We start from the raw sequence: 19,677 nt of genomic DNA on the forward strand, positions 1-19,677 counted from the left end.
ATTAAAATTGGTGGCCACTGGGAGATCCCACTTTTTCCAATGGACGGAGCATAGGTGCTCGGCGAAGCAGTCTCCCAATCCGCTTTGGGTCTCACCAATATACAGGAGCCACACCAGGAGCATTAGACACACTATATTACCTTAACAGACTTACAGGTGAAGTGAAGGACAGTTTGGGGCCCTGAATGGTAGTGAGGAGGTGTAGGGGCAGGTGTAACACTTGTTCCACTTGGAAGTTTAAGTGCCAGGAGGGAGATCCGTGGGGAGGGACGAATGGACAAAGGAATCGCGTAGGGAGCGATCCCTGCAGAAAGCAGAAAGTGGAGGGGAGGGAAAGATGTACTTGGTAGTGAGAGTGGTTTACAAAGAAGAAAATTCATGTTTTGGAATGGCCAAGTCGAAGCGTTGATTTTGAAATGTTGTGGAAGGATCTGAAGTAAGCAGTGCCCACCAGAGTTGAAGCAGTTTTGTAAGGAGGAATGGCCTAAAATGGCTGATGTGCAACACTGATCAACAGTTACCGGGAACATTTGAAGTTCTTACTGTACAAGGGGTCACACCAGTTACTGAAAGCAAAGGTTCACATACCTTTCCCAACAAATATATGTAACACTGGATCATTTTCACAATAAATAAATGAACAAGTATAATGTTTTTGTGTTATTTTTAATTGGGTTCTCTTTATCTAGTTTTGGGTCTTTCGTGATGATCTAATCACATTTTAGGTTATATTTATGCAGAAATAGAGAAAATTTTACATGGTTCACATAATTTCCAGCACCACTATATACTGTACTAACTTGGATCAAGTACAGTGGCATGCAAAAGTTTGGGCACCCTGGTCAAAATTTCTGTTACTGTGAATAGCTAGCCAGTAAAAGACGACCTGATTTCCAAAAGGCATAAAGTTAAAGATGACATTTCTTCCTTGCAAAAAGCTTCTAGTTCTGTGCAATTCTTGGGCTGAGGAAATGGCTACCTGAAAATGCTTTGCTATCTTCTTATAGTCTTCTCTTGCTTTGTGGGCATCATTTATTTTAATTTTCAGAGTGCTAGGCAGCTGCTTAGAGGAGCCCATGGCTGCTGATTGTTGGGACAAGGTTTGAGGAGTCAGGGTATTTATAAAGAATACATACACAACGCTGGAAGAACTCAGCAGGCCATGCAGCATCCATGAGAAAAGAGTAGCCACCGTTTCAGGCCGAGACCCTTCATCAGGAATGGGGGGGGGGGGGGGGGGGAGAGAGGGCCGAAGCCCAGTAATAGAGATAGAGGAGGGGGTAGGGCCTAGAGGCGCTAGGTGGAAAACCAATCAGAGGAAAGATAAAGGGGGGAGGGGGGGATAAGCATGAAAGATCTGTAGAGATAAAGAAGCAGAAAGTTGAAAGGGGAGAGAGGCAGAGAGGGACCTGGGATAGGGGAAGGGGAGGGAATTACCAGAAATTGGAGAATTCAATGTTCATACCACCAGGCTAGAGGCTACCCAGACGGTAGATGAGGTGTTGCTCCTCCAACCTGAGTTTGGCCTCATCATGGCAGTAAAGGAGGCCATGTATGGACATATCTAGATGGGAATGAGAAACTCTTCGGCCCAAAACATTGCTACTCTTTTCTCACAGATGCTGCCTGGCCTGCTGAGTTCTTCCAGCGTTGTGTACGTATTCTTTGATCCACAGCATCTGCAGTTGTATTTTTGTGTTTAGGGTATTTATAAAGCTTTGAAATCAGAATCAGAATCAGAATCTAATCGCCAAGTACCTATGCACATACAAGGAATTTACAAGGATGTTGTCTCTCTGCTCATAACAATAATATTGATAAATATAAATGAAAATATAGATTATACATACAGGTAGTGCAATCCAAGTAATAGTTAGCCGACAGTTAACCGGCAGTTAACTGTTCAGCAAAGTGACCGCAGTAGGGAAAAAACTTCTCCAGTGCCTATTAGTCTTAGTCTGGAGGGATCTGAAGCGCCTACCAGACGGAAGCAGATCAAACAGTCCGTGCGCAGGATGGGAGGAGTCCTTTATGATGTTCCCCGCCCTCTTCTTCAACCTGGAAGAGTACAGGTCCACAATAGAGGGCAGGGAGGCTCCAATGATGCGCTCGGCAGTCCTCACTGTGCGCTGTAGTCTGGTTCTATCCTGCTTGGTGGCGGCTCCAAACCACACAATGATGGAGGTGCACAGGACAGACTCAATGACTGCAGTGTAGAACTGCAGCAGCAATTCCTGAGGCAGACCGTATTTCCTCAAGAGCCGCAGGAAATACATCCGCTGCTGGGCCTTCTTCAGGATGGAGCTGATGTTCTGCTCCCACTTCAGATCCTGAGAGATGGTGGTTCCCAGGAACCTGAAGTTCTCCACGGTGGACACATGGCTGCTGAGGACTGTGAGGGGAGACATAGCGGGGGGATGTGTCCTGAAATCCACTATCATCTCCTTTGTCTTGAGCGTGTTCAGCTCCAGATTGTTCTGACTGCACCAGAGCGCCAGTTGGTCCACCTGCTGTCGATATGCAGACTCATCACTATTCTGGATGAGTCCGATGACGGTAATTTGCATCACCTGGCCTTTCCTAACGACGACTGTGAACAAGCCATAGCCGTAACAAGTTAAATAAGGTCTGAGACCTTGGTAAAAATTATCTGAGAGCTCAAATCTCTTGGGGTGCCCAAATTTTTGCATGGTGCTCCTTTCCTTTTTTTTCCCCACTCTATAATTGTACAAAACAAAAATAGTACACTAATCTTGTTTAAAATGTTGAAAAGAATGTTTGATATTTAACTTTATGAATTTTGGAGATCAGTACATCTTCTACTCACTTAATTATTCACAGTAACAAAAATTTTGACCGGGGTGCCCAAACTTTTGCATGCCACTGTACATTCATGAGCAGCCTTACACTCAACAGCACACATTGATTCCCAGTAAAGCAATGTCTCATTTTAACATTCTCACGTCTATAAACTTCTCCTTTCCCCATCCCTCCACCCTCTCATCTTTTCCAAATTTTATCTGTCCACTGTCAGCATCTTTGCTTTTCCCCACAAGGCTCGAGGATATGGTATCTATTTCCCAACCTCTGTTGCTTCTTTACCCCCCTTTGTTCGTTTAAGTCACTTCTTGAAACCCAACTTTTCCCCAACCTTTCAGTCTTGTGCTTGGGTACCTCCCTATGTGGTTTGGCATCAGCTATGGCTTGGTAATGATCCTCTCAGATGCACTTGATGACATTTTGTGATGATGTTTGAAATATTACATAATTACACAATCTACCATTTTGTTCCTGTTTCTTCCCCTGAAATGTTAAGTGTACAATGAATGGGAGAATTCATGAAGGATCTCACCCATCCTGCTTATGGACGGTTTGTCCCACTTCCATCAGGGAGGAGGCTACATAGCATACACGTCAGGACCATCAGACTCAAAAACAGTTACTTCCACATCAGCCACTCCTCTCCACAGTCCCTCACCAACCTTCATCCCCCCCCCTCCCATTCACTGTCACTTGACACTTACATTCCACACCTCATACCTATACTAACACACTCCTCTCCACAGTCCCTCACCACCCCCTTCACTGTCACTTTAAACTGACACTCCACACCTCATAACTATATTGACACACTCACTGACCTACAATAACATGCCCTGCTGCTACCTCAGAGTTCCTCTTGCCAAGAGTCACCTTGTCACTTTATCATTTCCTGTCAGTCACTATATGTTCAAATACACCCGCACTTAGAGTCACTTTATATACGTACAATTGGTCCATGTCTATCAGCTAATCTTATGTATATGTGGTACTCAGTTTCTTGTACAGTGTTTTAGAGAACAGCTTTCATATTTACATTTTTGATGTTTTTATGCTTTCTATTTTGTTTTAATGCTGCATCGGATCCTGAGTCACAATTATTTTGTTCTCCTTTACACTTGTGTACTGAAGAATTACAATAAACAATCTTGAATCTTAACCTTTAAATGATGTTCTAGGATCCCAATAAAGGTTCATGGGAACTAGTCAGGGTTATCATACACATAAGCCACTGAAGCAAAATTAGGCCATTCAGCTCATTGAGTCTGCTCCACCATATCAACAAGTACATTTTTAGTGTTAGCCAGGTATTTTGAAAGGGAAGGCTGGGTGGACAAGCTGCCAGAGGGAGTGGGTTAAGGTTTCAGAGGGTTTGAAATAATGGGAGGCATCGATAAGGTGGGTAGTAACAGTGTTTTCCCCAGGGCAGGGGAGTCCAAAATTGGGGTCACAGGTTTAGGGTGAGAGGGGAAAGACTTAAGGAACTTGAGGGACAAACACCCCAGAGGGTGGTGAGTATATGGAACGAGCTGCCAGAGAAAGTGGTTGAAACAGGTAGTCATAGAGCATAAACCTATAAGCGAGAAACAGGCCTTTCAGCACATGTAGTCTATGGTGAACTATTACTCTGTCCAGTCCCGTTGACCCGCACCAACCATAGTCCTCTATAACCCTCATATCTATGTAATTATCCAAATCTCTCTTTTTTATAGATATTTTTATTGAATATTTTTATTCAACATTGGAAAAAATGTTGAATTTCCCCATGGGGATGAATAAAGTATCTATCTATCTATATACAGATACACATAAGAAAAAACAACAAGCAGACAAAATACTCCCTTCCTCCCCCCCCCCCCCCCCCACACACACACACACACACACAACCCTGGTATGGTAAAAGTTTCTTCCTCGTTCATGATTGAAAAATAGCAAAAATAAAATTCAATCAAGGGTTGAGGTCCTAATGTGTATTAATAAAGTATATATTACTACACTAAACAGATAGTAGGAGCACGGGAAGACAGGTATCCATACTAATTCAGTAGCCGAGGAGGTGTAATGATGGCCAAAAAGGAGCCCCATATTTTTTCATATGTTGTTGCTTTCCTCCTCACACTATACAAGATCTTTTCAGGTTTACTACAGGATATTAACTTGTTTAACCACTGTGACGGCAGAAATTCAGATTTCCGGTTTTGTAGGATACACTTTTTCCCGGCTGTAGCCGCAAGCAATATGAAGTATTTTTTTATTTTAATTCACATTAAGACCTTGTAGATCTCCCAAAATCCAGACCCTAAGATCAAATGAAACTTCAGTTTTTATATCTGAGGTTATTCTAACAATGTATTTCCAAAAGTCTTCCAGATAAGAACAATTCCAAAGCATATGAAGTAAGTCTCTGTCACAAGATTTACATCTCTGACAACTAGGAGAGGCGTTGTGGTATATTTTGCGCAGTCTATGTGGGGTGTAGTAGGTCCTGTTAAAGATATTAAACTGTATTTGTCTATGTTTATTTGAAATTAATACAGTTTGAGACATTTGAAGGATATTACACCAATCAGCATCATTGTAATTGCATTCAAGATTCCCACTTATTTTTAATATCACTCTTAGTATAGATTGGCAAGTTACTGTTTAAAATAATATAAATAGATGATGTAAGACCCTTTGTAGTGTACAGGGCTTCCCTAAGTAAGTGCTTTTCAAATGGGGATTCTATTGGAATTTGTGGATAGCCTGTATAACTGTTACGGACCCAATGTCTAATCTGAAAATATTTAAATAAATTATGATTTGGTAGATTAAATTTACCAGACAATTGCTGAAAATTGGCAAATTTATTTTGGCTATATAAATCTTCAACTGTTTTTATACCACTATTAACCCAATTTTTTTAGAATTCTGTCTGCAATCAGGTGGGGGATATTGGGGTTATTCCATGGAGGAGTTTTCTGAAATAATGAGGTATCTATACCAATAACTGCATGAGCTTCTTGCCATACTGCAAAAGAATTTAAAATTATAGGGTTCTTAGTAATACTTGAGTGCTTTTTCAGAGCACCTATATATTTAGTCCTGTCTTTTGTAAATAAGGGCACCAAATTTTCAAAAATGTTTCATATTTATCTTTTAAATTATGAGTAATTTTTTCTAATGGAATACAGCCATAGATTTCTTTCTTCCAACAATCTATACTTAAATATGTATCCAATTTCCAAGTAACTGCAATAGCCTTTTTGGCTACTGCCAGTGCAATTTTTATGAATTCTTTCTGATATTTATTTAGTTTGAGTTTCGGTTTTATCCCTTCAATATCACCTAGTAAAAGTAATATTGGATTATGAGGAAGTTGTATTCCCGTAATTTGTTCCAGTAAAAGTCTTAAATTTGTCCAAAAAGGTTGAATTTTAGAACAAGACCATGTAGAATGTAAAAAAGTATCAGTTTCTTGGTTACATCGGAAACACTGATCAGATAAACTTGGATTTAATTTATTTTTTTTGTGGTGTAATATATAATTGATGTAGAAAGTTATATTGCACTAATCTTAACCGAACATTTATTGTATTTGTCATACTATCAAGACATAGTCTTGACCAATTTGTTTCTTCAATTTTAATATTCAAATCACTTTCCCATTTTTGTCTTGACTTATGGACTCCTTGTTTAATTGCCTGTTTTTGAATCAAATTATACATACAAGATATAATTTTTTTAATATTTCAATTGGTTACTTGGGGAAGAAATAAATATATATACTAAAGTTATTAAGAACTCCATGGAGCATGTGGAGATCTTCCAACAACCAGGCACTCTTTCTTTTTTTTTCTTTCTTACTTTCTCTTTTTTTATATAGGGAAGTTAGGGGGGAGGGGGGAAGGGATATATACATTTTTTTCCACACTTGTAATTACTTAAAAACGCAATTAAATTAAAAAAAAAAATTTTTTAAAGAGCGCTTTTTCAGATGTTAAAAAAGGAAGAACTTTTAAGGGAACATTTTTTAATTGAGCTGGAGGAACCCGACCTGCTGAGTTCCTCCAGCTTGTTTGTATGTTTTGATTTGACCACAGCATCTGCAGTGTACTTTGTTTATTTTTTAATTGATGTTGTTCAATAGGAAGCCATCTAGTCTCATTGTTCTCAGAGTGCAACCAACACCATATTGGACGGAATTGAGCTGCAAGGTAATAACATTTAAAATTAGGAAGATTTAATCCTCCCTTGGGGTAAGGGACCTGAAAGGTTGAGAGTTTGACTCTAGGGACTTCACCTTTTCATAAAAAGCTGGACATTGATTTGTTTAAATCATTAAATAGACTTTTGGGAATTTTAATTGGGACACAGTGGAATAAATATAGAAATTTAGGGAGTATATTCATTTTAATTAAGTTCACTCTTCCAATTAAAGATACTGGCAGTTCCCTCCATTTCTGTAGATCTAATTTAACCCGATTCAATAATTTGATGTCATTATCTTTTAAGGATTTTATCTGCGGATCTCCTAATTTCTATGCCTAAATATTTAAATCCATTTGAGCACCATTGCAAGGGTTTGACTAGGTTCTTAATGTTATTATCCTGTATTTTAAAAGACATTACTTCACTTTCTGAAAGGTTTAATTCATATCCAGAAGCAGCACTGTATTGTTGAAAACATTGCAGAAGGGAGGGTAATGACTTTTCTGGATCAGACAGGAAAACTAAGAGATCATCAGTGTAAAGGGCAAGTTTGTGTTCATTTGAGCCAAATTTAATGCCGGTAAGACCATAAGACAAAGCAGCAGGAGTCGGCCATTCAGTCATCGAGTCTGCTCCGCCATTTCATCATGAGCTGATCCAATCTCCCCTTCAGTCCCATTCCTCCGTCTTCTCACCATAACCTTTGATGCCCTGACTACTCAGGTACCTATCAATCTCTGCCTTAAATACACCCAATGACTTGGCCTCCACTGCCACCCATGGCACAAATTCCACAGACTCATCACCCTCTGGCTAAAAAAATTCTTTCGCATCTCTGTTCTGAATGGGCGCCCCGCAATCCTCAAGTCGTGCCCTCTCGTATTAGACTCCCCCACCACGGGAAACAACTTTGGCACATCCACTCTGTCCATGCCTTTCAACATTCGAAATGTTTCTATGAGGTCCCCCCTCATTCTTCTAAACTCCAAGGAGTACAATCCAAGAGCAGTCAAATGTTCCTCATATGTTAACTCTCTCATTCCCAGAATCATTCTAGTGAATCTTCTCTGAACCCTCTCCAACATCAGCACGTCCTTTCTTAAATAAGGAGCCCAAAACTGCACACAGTACTCCAAGTGAGGTCTTACCAGTGCCTCAACATCACATCCCTGCTCCTATACTCTATTCCTTTAGAAATGAACGCCATCTAGAAATGTAATGGTGGGATTAGAACGAATAGTAATAGCCAGCAGCTCAATAGTTATTAAGAACAGCAGCAGAGCATTTGGACAACCTTGGCGGACTCCTCGGGATAACGGGAAGGTACCCTACAGGACTCCATTAGTTAGAATTTGAGCTTTAGGACCAGCAAAAAATGTTTCAATGTATTGAATAAATCTCTCTCCAAAATTCATTGCTTTTAAAGTTTGCAAAAGGAAGGTAGGTTCTATCCTGTCAAACGCCTTCTCTACATCCATCGATGTTATCAACATGGGATCATTTTGCATATGAGCCTCTTCCATTATGTGGAAAAAGTCTCCGTACATTATCAGATCCATCTCGATTTCTGACAAAACCTGTCTTATCAGCATTAATGATTTTAGGGATAATGTCATCTATTCTTAGTGCAATTAACTTTGATAAAATCTTGTAATCTGAATTCAAAAGACTAAGGGGACGATAAGAAGTACATTTTTGACGGTCCTTCTCAGGTTTTGGCAGTAATGTTATTGTAGCCATTTCCAATGCACTATGCAGAGTTTTATTAATCAGTGCCTCCTTAAACATATTTGTTGAAGTGGTTAAAAGCTTATCTGAAAAGGCTTTAAAGTATTCAATTGGAAAGCCATCTGGCCCCAGAGCTTTATTATTCTAGAGAGACTTCATAGTGTTACGAATGTGCCACAACTCTGAGGGGCCGAAGGGTACAAAGTCGCCCCCTCCTTTTTGAGAATCGCAAGATCGCTATTAATTCGAGTCTGGGACCCAGGAAATGAGAGAGAATCCACAAGGTTTGGAATGTGTCCTGGCCTCAGCGAAACAAAAACCCCTGATAACGGCTATTGTCTCTGGGAGACGGAATTGTGTATTGAGTACTGTACTATTCATTGAAGCCCTCAGGGGATGACCAGAGTGGGCTGGTTGAGGGATTGCATCATCCCAACCTGACTGACATCTGAGACCCCGTGAGTAAGGATAAAAGCGGGTCTGGGGAACAACCCCTTTAGACGCACCAGGAGAAACGCTGGAAATCCAGTGACAGCGTTTGATAGCCAAAGCCGGTGGGGCCCGTGTGCATCCTCCCTTGCCTGGGTTGGCGGGCTCACCACGGAAGAACGGCTTAGCTAAAGGAGAGGCCACAAGTGAACGGCCACACCAACGGGACTCCTGACGGATCGAAATCATAAAGGTTGGAAAACCCGTAGCGGTAACTGTTCCCATTCTATTCCAATTTCTCTCTCTCTCCAACAAAGTGCAACACAGCGACAACCAAAAGATGGCAGCTTGTGGAAATGCAGTGAACTGTATACTTCAATCGGACAATTCATTATCCCCTAGACAACGATAGAGCTTATTTCTTATTGATTATTATTATACCCGCACTTTTAGATTTAGTATTGACGACATATATTATCTGTATATTTGCAGTGATATTATTTTTGTGTATTTTTACCAATAAATACTGTTAAAAATAGTATCATCAGACTTCAAAGGACCTCTCTATCTTTGCTGGTAAGTGACCCAGTTACGGGGTTCGTAACAATAGCACCAAGAACCTCTTCTTCAGATATATCAGAGTCAAGACGATCTTTATCCTCAGGATCTAACTTAGGCAGATTTAATGAGTTCAAGAAACGTGTTGCTTTGGTATTTTCTGTATCATGATCTGTCTTATATAGTGTTTCATAAAAATTTTCTGAATTCTTGATTTATGTCCTGTGCATTAATGAGGGATCTGCCATCATCCGTAACAACAGATTGGATAAATCTATTGGTCTCTTCCTTTTTTATTTGCCAGGCAAGTAACTTACTAGTTTTGTTTCCGAATTTGTAATAATGATAGTTAGTTCTGGCCATATCTGCCTCAGCTTTACTTGTACATAAATTATTGTATTGAATCCATTTTAAAGTCAGTGTATTAAGTATTTCTTCACTTTTAGATAAAGCATGTTCACGTTCAAGATTTCTAATCTCTTCCTCTAGAGATACAAGTTTTCCTTTTTTCTCTTATCTTATGTGTGCTATATGAAAGGACCTGAAATCTCTCTTACATATTGAAATCAAAGCCACATCAACCACTTACGCTAGCAGCTCATTCCAGACTCACACCACCCTCTGAGTGAAGAGTTCTCCATGACAACAAAAAAACCTTTAGTGCCGTCATGGTTCAAACAGTAGCACTCTCACTTTACAGTCAAAAAGCAATGAGCTGGAGTCCAAATGCCCCTCAGAGGTGTGGCAGTAACTCATTACTGAAACAATACTGCTTTACCCAAGACCCAACCTTCAGGTGAATTTTTTAACTAGGGCCTGACTTCTCTTCCTGTGAAAGTAAACATTCTTGAAAAATATGAAACTTATACCCAGGATTCTGGAAAAGGTCCTTCTTTTGACATCACTAATTGCCTTCATCAATCAGGACACTGGACATTGAGAAGAGAACTCAGGAAGTCACAGTGCACCTGAAAAACACTTTGGTTGGGTCACATTTGGCATACTGTGTTAAGTTCTGATCACTCTTTAATGATGAGCAGGCTTTGTGAAGGGTGAAGAAGAATTTCATTGGGATGCTGCCTGGATTAGAGAATACCAGATCATAAGCAAAAACTGGACCAACTTGGACTGTTTGATCCACAGCAGGGATTCCCAACCTGGGATGCATGGACCCCTCAGTTAATGGCCAGAGTCCATGGCATTAAAGAAAGTTGTGAACCCTTGCTCTAGAGCACTGGAGGCTGAGGGGAGACCTGATTGAGGTGGAAAATTATCAGTCATAAATAGGGCATACAAGATTTCCAACCTTTTTAGGCCATTTGACTCCCATTAACCAAAAGGTCCATGGATCCCCAGGTTGGAAACTTCCCATATCTGCTACAATTTTCCTACAGCCACAACTGGTCAATGGCAGATGTAATTTCTCCTGCTCTTCGCTCTACAGTGGACTATCTGGACAACAGAAACACATACATCATGCTGTTGTTCATTGACTGCATGGTGTTCAACACAATCATCCCATCCATGCTCTCAGGTCTCTGTACCTCCCTCTGCAACTGGATACTGAACTTCCCCATCAGCAGACCTCAATCAGTGAGGACCAGTAATGCATCTCCTCACTATTGTCAACACGGACGCATCTCCAGGCTGTGTGCCCCCTGCTCTTCTCTCTATACAAACATGACAGTGTGAATAAGCACAGCCACAGTGACACATACAACTTCACTAACAATAGCAGCCGTCATGACAGATCCCCACTATGAAACAGAAGCCTTAAGCCCCACATCACCAAGTTTAAGAACATATACTTCTCTCAAACATTCAGTTCATAAACAACTTAACAGCACTGTGATCCCATAGCATTAAAATGGACTTTTCTTGTTCTAATTATGTTCTTTTCATAAGAATTAAGTTTAATTTAGATTGAAGTTATGCTTTTCTTGTGAATGAGTGGGTTTTCTCCAGGTGCTCCAGTTTCCTCCCAGTCCAAAGACATACTGAGTAGGTAACTGGTCGTTGTAAATTGTCCTGTGATTAATATCATGTTTGTCAGGGATTGCTGAGGTAGCATGACTTGAACGGCGGGAAGGGCCTACTCCGCGCTGTATCACTAAATAAAATAATACATATGATACTGTGTGCCTGTGGTGCTGCTGCAAGTGAGTTTTCATTGCACCTATGCATACATGTACTTGTGTAGATGACGATAAACACAACTTTGACTTTGATAAATGTCATATACTAAAGGACATCGCTTTATGGTGAGAGGGGAAAGTTTAAAGGAGATGTATAGGCTAAGTTTTTTTTATATAGATATGGGCAAGTGCTTGGAATATGCTGCCAGGGGTGGTGGAGAAGCAGACACAAAAATTAATGGCATTTAAGAGATATTTTGACAGGCACATTAACGTGTACGGAATGGAGGGATATGGATCACCCACTTTCTTCCACCTGCACTGCATTTTGCAACTGTAACACCATTTTCTGCATTGTTATTGCTTTTCCCTTGTACTACCTCGATGTACATGTGACAATAATAAACCAATTCAAATTCCATGTGCAGCTGGTTTTATTTGGTTTAATTTATCAAGATGCTCAGAATAAACATTTTGGACTGAAGGGACTGTTTCAGAGCTCTAGGGAATTTCCAGTTGTCACACTGTCATTACTAGGACCTACAATCCGACTATAGATTCAAAGTACATTAATTATCAAAGTATGTACACAATATATTCGGGCAGGTGGGGCTCATCAGTCTTGGCAAGCAGCCGCCTAGAAGAAGGAAAACTCTGATTTTGAACCTCCACTGCCTTGCGGCCATACCCACCCATGGGGAAAGGCTTCAGGAGTAAACCCTGAGGAAGAAATCCGGAGCCGGGGTCCCTAAGGCAGTTTGATGTAGTTTACAACTTCACTCTGGCAACCTCTGCGATGACTCAGGTGCTAAGCTGTATCGGTGCTTACCCTTCCCTTGGACAACATCAGTGACGTGGAGAGTGGGAACCCGTTGCTTGGGCAACAGCCAGTTCTTCAAATCTTCCCATCCAGGCTTGCGCCCTGGAGAGGACGCAGTCCACCACAGGTGTAAACCCATGATCCCCTGGGATCGACGGCTGGCTACTACTTCTATGCAGGGTACAACCCCGAGATTCATCTTCCAGCAGACAGCCATGAAACAAAGAAAACCATGGACCCATTTAAAGAAAAACAAAGTATCCTCAACAAAGCAGTAAAAAAAAACAAATCATGCGAACGGCAAAAAAAGGTGAAAAACGCAGAATACAAAACACCAAATCACAAAGACATTGAAAGCGTCCAGGCCTAATTAGTTCAGCTCAATTGAATCCAGCGCCTCTAAACACAGGCCACAGCACCAGTCTGCCCTGATCAAAATCAAACAAAACAGGAATAAGAAAGGTACAGTCAGAAACCAGAAACACATCATAATGTGAACTACACAGTCCAATCCACAGACTCTGGCACCATCCCCCGACTATATCTAGTTTCCTACAATAACTGGATAAGTATGATCTTGTTTTGGCTTCTTCAGCTTGCGATTGATACTGAATGAGAGCAAAATGCAACCATAAGCAAGAGAAAATCTGCAGATGCTGGAAACCCCAGCAATCCTGCTGAAGGGTTTCAGCCCGAAATGTTGACTATACTCCCCCACCCCCCCACATAGATGCTGCCTGGCCTGTGTGTTACAAAATACAACACTAGGTGCAGGAAACATTTGGTAGATTACACAGCTTCTGTGACAAGAGAAAGCACTAGTTCATCAGATCAATAACCTTTCATCAAAACAGGCAAAAGGTTCAAAACAACACACACAAAATGCTGGAGGAACTCAGCAGGTCAGACAGCATCTATGGAGGGGAATAAACAGTCCATATTTCAGGCCAAGACCTTTCATCAGGTCTGGAAAGGAAGGGGGAAAACACAAAATAATAAAAGCAAGTACCCTGGTACAATAAGATGGACTTTTGACCTCATAATCCACCTTGTTATGATCTTGAACCTCACTGTCTACCTGCACTGTACCCTCTCTGTAGCTGATACACTTTCCACATTTTTTTACCTTATTCTACCTCAATGCACTGTGTAATGAATCACTCTGTATGAACAATATGCAAGAAAAGTTTTTTCACTGTACCTCGGTACAATAATAAACCAATTCCTATTCTTAACCAGACAACCTATCTCATTATGATCAACGCACACAAACTGTTGGAGGAACTCATCAGGCCAGGCAGCATCTATGGAAAAAAAAAGTACAGTCTACGTTTCAGGCTGAAATACTTTGACAGGACTGGAGAAAAAAAAAGTTGAGTGGTAGATTTAAAAGGCGAGGGAAGGGGAGAGAGAACCACCAGGTGTTAAGTGGAACCTGGAGGGGGAGGGATGAAGTAAAGAGCTGGGAAGTTGATTGGTGAAAGAGACAGAAGGCCATGGGAGAAAGAAAAAGGGGGAAGGAGCACGAGGGGGAGGCGATGGCGGGCAAGGAGATGAGGTGAGAGAGGGTAATGTGGATGGGAAATGGAGGAGGAGGGGTGGGGAGGGTTGCGGTCTCAACATCCATCCTTGCTTTTATATTCTTATCCTCTCAAAATGAATTGCATTGCATCTGCCTTCCTCACCACAGACTCAACCTCCAAGTTAACCTTTAAGGAATCCTGCCCAAGGACTCCCAAGGCCCTTTGTACTTCTGATTTTTGAATATTCTGCCCATTTTGAAAATAGACTACACTTTTGTTCCTTCTACCAAAGTGCATGATGAGACACTTCCCAACACTGTATTCCATCTGCCACTTCCTTACCCATTCTCCTAATCTGTCCAAGTCCTTCTGCAGCCTCTCTGCTTCCTCACACTACCTGCCCCTCCACCTACCTTCATATCGTCCTCAAACATGGCCACAAAGCCATCAATCTCATCGTTGACATTTTAAGGAAAAGAAGCGGGCACAACACTGATGCTGTGGTACACCACTAGTCACCGGCAGCCAATTAGAGAAAGCTTCCTTTATTCCTTCCCTCTGCTTCCTGCAAACAGGCAATGGTCTATCCCAGCTTGGTAATACCATGGGTTTTTGTCTTGTTAAGCAGCCTCATGAGCAGCACTATGTCAAAGGCCTTCTGTACATCCAAGTACACAAAATCCACCAATTCTCCTTTGTCTATCCTGCTCATTGGATCCTCAGAGAATTCCAAAAGGCAAGATTTTCCCTCCAAGAAACCACAATGACTACGGCCTATTTTATCATAGCCCTCCAAGTACCCCGAGACCTCATTCTTAACAATCAACTCCAACATCTTCCCAACCAGAGGTCACACTTATTGGCCTATAATTTCCTTTTTTCTGCCTCCCTTCCTTCTTGAAGAGTGGAATGGTTCTCGCAATTTTCCAGTCCTTTGGAACCATGCCAGAATCTAATGATTCTTGAAATATCATCACTAATGCCTGCATGATCTCTTCAACCACCTCTTACAGAACCCTGGGGTGTACACCACCTGGTCCAGGTAACTGATTTAACTTCAGACCCTTCAGTTTCCCAAGCACCTTCTCCCAAATAATAGCAATTGCACTTACTTCTGTCCTGACACTCTTGAACTTCTGACATACTGCTAGTCTCTTCCACAGTGAAGGAGGATGCAAAATACTTATCGGGTGCGTCTGATATTTCCTTGTCCCCCATTACTTTCCAGTGTCATTTTCCATCGGTCCAGCACCTACGCTTACCTCTCTTTCACTCTTTATATACATGAGAAAAATTTTTTTGCATTCTCATTGATATCATTGGCTACCTTACCTTCATACTTAATCTTTTCTGTCCTTATGCCTTTTTAGTTGCCTTCTGTTGGTTTTTAAAAGCTTCCCAATCTTCTAACTTCCCACTAAAGTTTGCTCTATTATATGCCTTCTCTTTGGCTTTTACGTTGGCTTTGACTCTCATCAGCCATGATTGTTTCATTCTCCACTTAGAATACTTCTTCATCTTTAGGATGTATCTATCCTGCACCTTCCAAATTGCTGTCATCCCTGCTACTGTCCCCTTCTAATCAACTCCTGACAGCTCCCCTCTCATACCTCTGTAATTGCCTTTACTCCACCGTAATACTGACACATTTGAGTTTAGCTATTCCCTCGCAAAGTTCAGGGTGTACTCTATTGTAGTGGCGTGCTACACACAGCGCTGGAATAACGACACGCAAACAGTGAGTTGCAGTTGCGTAAAAGATTTATTCAAACTTCGCGGCCTCGCTTTTAAGCCTTCCCGTTTCCGCCCTCCCCAGGCGGGAATGGTGTAGGGGGCGCATATTCATAGTCCCTTCCCGCACGCGGGCTTTTCCCCTTGCTGGTGAAGAAGGGCTGGCGTCCTTTTTGGGGCCGGTCTCTCTGCCAGCGCACGCCATTTTGTGAGCTGATTCGAGTGTGCTGGAAAGTGGGTCACCACATAGCCCCCCCCCCCCCCAGAACCGGCGATACAGCTCCCAATGACCACAGTCTGAGTCGGCCTCTGTTTGGGAGGTCTGCCTCTGCGCCACGGTACCTGAGCTCCGACCGGCTGCGCCAAGTCCACATGGGCCGGTTTGAGTCGGTCCACTGTGAAAACCTCCTCTTTCCCCCCAATGTCCAGCACAACGGTGGACCCGTTGTTCCTGATCACCTTAAACGGTCCCTCGTAGGGCCGCTGTAGCGGTGCCCGATGTCCGCCCCGTCGTACAAAAACAAACTTACAGTGCTGCAGGTCTTTGGGTACACAGGTCGGGCTCTGTCCATGCTGTGAAGTGGGTATGGGAGCCAGGTTACCGAGCCTCTCACGTAGCTTGTCCAGGACTCTGATGAATTCGTTGTCGGACAGCGTGATGGAGTCCAGATGTGGGGCTGGCAACTTGGCTTCACCCAGGGAGAACGTTTGAAAAGTCTTGGCGTGGACTAGTCTCTTCCCTTGCAGGTCGACCAGCAGGATGTAAGCTCACAAAAAATCCACCCCCAGGAGTGGTTGGGCCATGGCGGCCAGTATGAAGTCCCACGTGAACCGGCTGGAGCCGAACTGTAGCCGCACCGTACGGGTGCCGTAGGTCCGTATTGTGCTGCCATTTGCAGCCCTCAGGGTGGGTCCCGGTTCTCTGTTGTGGGTGTTGTAACTCGTTGGAGGTAAAACGCTGATCTCAGCTCCGGTGTCAACCAAAAAGCGGCACCCCGACTGTTTGTCCCAGACATACAGGAGGCTATCCTGATAGCCAGCCGCCATAGCCATCAGCGGCGGCTGACCCTGGCGTTTCCCGGGAACTTGCAGGGCTGGCTTCTGTGCCTCACCGCTGGTGGTAGAAGCACCATTGTTTGTTGGCCTCCGCACTCCTGCCTCTGGGTTTTGTGGGCTCTGCTGCCGGGCCTGGTCTAGTCTGCTGTTGGGCGCGTGGCTTGGTGATCTGTGCGATGGATGCCCCACTCTCCTTCTTGGCTTTCCACAGCACATCTGCCTGGGCTGCCACCTTCCGGGGGTCGCTGAAATCTGCGTCGGACAGCAGCAGGCATATGTCCTCGGGCAGTTGCTCTAGGAATGCCTGCTCAAACATGAGGCAGGACTTGTGTCCTTCAGCCAGGGCCAGCATCTCGTTCATTAATGCTGACGGCAGCCTGTCTCCTAACCCATCCAGGTTCAGTAAGCGGGCAGCTCGCTCGCGCTGTCAGAGTCCAAAAGTCCTTATGAGCAAGACTTTGAATGCTGTGTATTTGCCGTCCTCCAGGGGCAACTGTATGAACTCCTCAACCTGGGCGGCTGTCTCCTGGTCGAGGGAGCTCACCACGTAGTAGTAACTTGTGGAATCTGAGGTTATCTGCCGAATGTGGAATTGGGCTTCTGCTTGTTGGAACCATAGGTGAGGTTGCAGCGTCCAGAAGCTTGGCAGTTTTAACGAAACTGCATGAACAGATGCGGCATCGTTCATCTTCGGTCCAAGTATCGTTTGGGCCGTCGGGGTCACCAATTGTAGCGGCGTGCTACACACAGCGCTGGAATAACGACACGCAGATGGTGAGTTGCAGTTGCGTAAAAGATTTATTCAAACTTCACGGCCTCGCTTTTAAGCCTTCCCGTTTCCGCCCTCCCCAGGCGGGAATGCTGTAAGGGGCGTATATTCACAGTCCCGTCCCGCGCGCGGGCTTTCCCCCTTGCTGGTGAAGAAGGCCTGGCGCCCTCTTTGGGACCGGCCTCTCTGCCAGCGCGCACCATTTTGTGAGCCGGTTCGAGTGTGCTGGGAAGTGGGTCACCACACTACCATATTATTTCTTTATCTTAAGCTCTCTAATCAATTCCAGTTCATTGCACAACACCCATTCCAGAATACCTTTTCTTCTAGTGGGCTCAACTACAAGCTATTCAAAAAAGCCAATGTGCATCCTTGAATGTTAAGTTCCTCTTAACAGCTACAATTCAGTGATACCCACAACATTATACCTGCCAATCTGTAACTTTGCTACATCGTCCACCTTACTCTGTATACTGTGAGCATTCAAATATAACTCCTTCAATCCCGCTTTTGTCACCCTTTTCGATTCTGTCCCCTGCAAGTCATCCCACTGATTACAATTATGCCGTCTTTGCCTGTCCTTCCTCAGTCTCACTGCACATTGCATCTACTTGTACACAAACTGCACCATCCTCAGCCCCATCACTCCAGCTCCCATCCCCTTGCCAAATTAGTTACTGTCAACCTGCACTGCATTTTCTCTGTAGTTGTTACACTTTATTCTGCAATGTTATTGTTTTACCTTGTTCTACCAGAATACACTGTGTAAAGAACTGATCTGTACGAACAGTAAGCAGGACAAGATTTTCACTGTATCTCGGTACACGTGACAATAATAAATCAATTCCAATTTTTTCTTTCCACAGACCCCGTCCGAGCTGCTGAGTATTTTCAAATTACTGTGTTTTTAATCCATATTTTCTAGCAAATGCGTTTGTTTTTTTTATTTGCCCGAACCCAATTGTTTTTAAATTCTCGTTATCAGGGAGGCTGGACTCTACACAACATCCCACAGCATGCTCCCTACCTCTGCCCGGATTCAATGCATCTGCAAAGCGTTTCGTCCAGTTCCATGAGGCAGTAATCTCCCGAACTGACATTTTCACTGAACGATATACATTGCACTGACGGCTGGAGGTCGGCCGGGTCCAACTTGGCCACTTCCAAAGTAGCCTGAATTTCCTCCAGAGTTCTCATCCCTTCAAGATTGCCGCCCGCCAGAGCACTGCACCCCGGCGCGCAACCAGCTCTGACTGACGGCCGGCGTAGCCAATAAACAAGGGCATCGGCCGCGGAGCCCCGCCGGAACTTGAGGCCACATCCAATCAAAGTCGAAGGCGGAGCAACTGCAAGAGAAAAGCGCGCCACTTTCCAAGCTGGCTGTTGTGTTGTGTATGGTGGCATTTCTTCCAAGTATGAGAAACTACGGCAGGAGTGAACCAGATTGAGGAAATGAAAGCTGCTGTAGCGGCTGGAATATTTTTTTTTAAAACAGAAGAAATGTTATAGATGCCGGAAATCTAAATCAATACACACAAAATGCTGGAGGAAGTCATCAGGTCGGGCAGCATCTATAGAGAGGAATAAACAGTGGACGTTTCAGGCCGAGGCCTTTCTTCAGGGACGGAAAGGGAGATGCTGGAAATGCTCGGCAGACCAGATAGTGTCTGTGGGAAGAGAAAGCAAGTTACCTAACATTTCAAGTGGAAGGGAAGAATGTGGAAGTTCAAAGTAAATTTTATTATCAAAGTACATATTTATCAGAATAAGTTTTATTATCACTGGCATATGTCATGAAATTTGTTAACTGAGCAGCAGCAATTTGATGCAATACATAATATAGAAGAAAATAATAATAATAATCATTAAATTAAACCTAGAAATTCACAGCACATTATAGGCCCTTCGGCCCACAAT

At 43.1% G+C, this 19,677-nt stretch overlaps 1 protein-coding gene across 1 annotated transcript in view; it reads right to left on the minus strand.

Moving 5' to 3' along the window:
- Nucleotides 1-18,992, minus strand: part of dscc1 (DNA replication and sister chromatid cohesion 1) — a 91,032-nt gene extending 72,040 nt beyond the window's left edge. Inside the window, exon 1 of the mRNA XM_073028042.1 lies at nucleotides 18,788-18,992. Coding sequence (XP_072884143.1) covers nucleotides 18,788-18,957 — 170 coding nt within the window. The 5' untranslated portion in view covers nucleotides 18,958-18,992. The remainder of the gene's footprint in view (nucleotides 1-18,787) is intronic.
- Between the last annotated feature and the right edge of the window lie 685 nt (nucleotides 18,993-19,677).

Source organism: Hemitrygon akajei, chromosome 1 (genome assembly GCF_048418815.1).
Source record: "Hemitrygon akajei chromosome 1, sHemAka1.3, whole genome shotgun sequence".
Lineage (NCBI taxonomy): Eukaryota > Metazoa > Chordata > Chondrichthyes > Myliobatiformes > Dasyatidae > Hemitrygon > Hemitrygon akajei.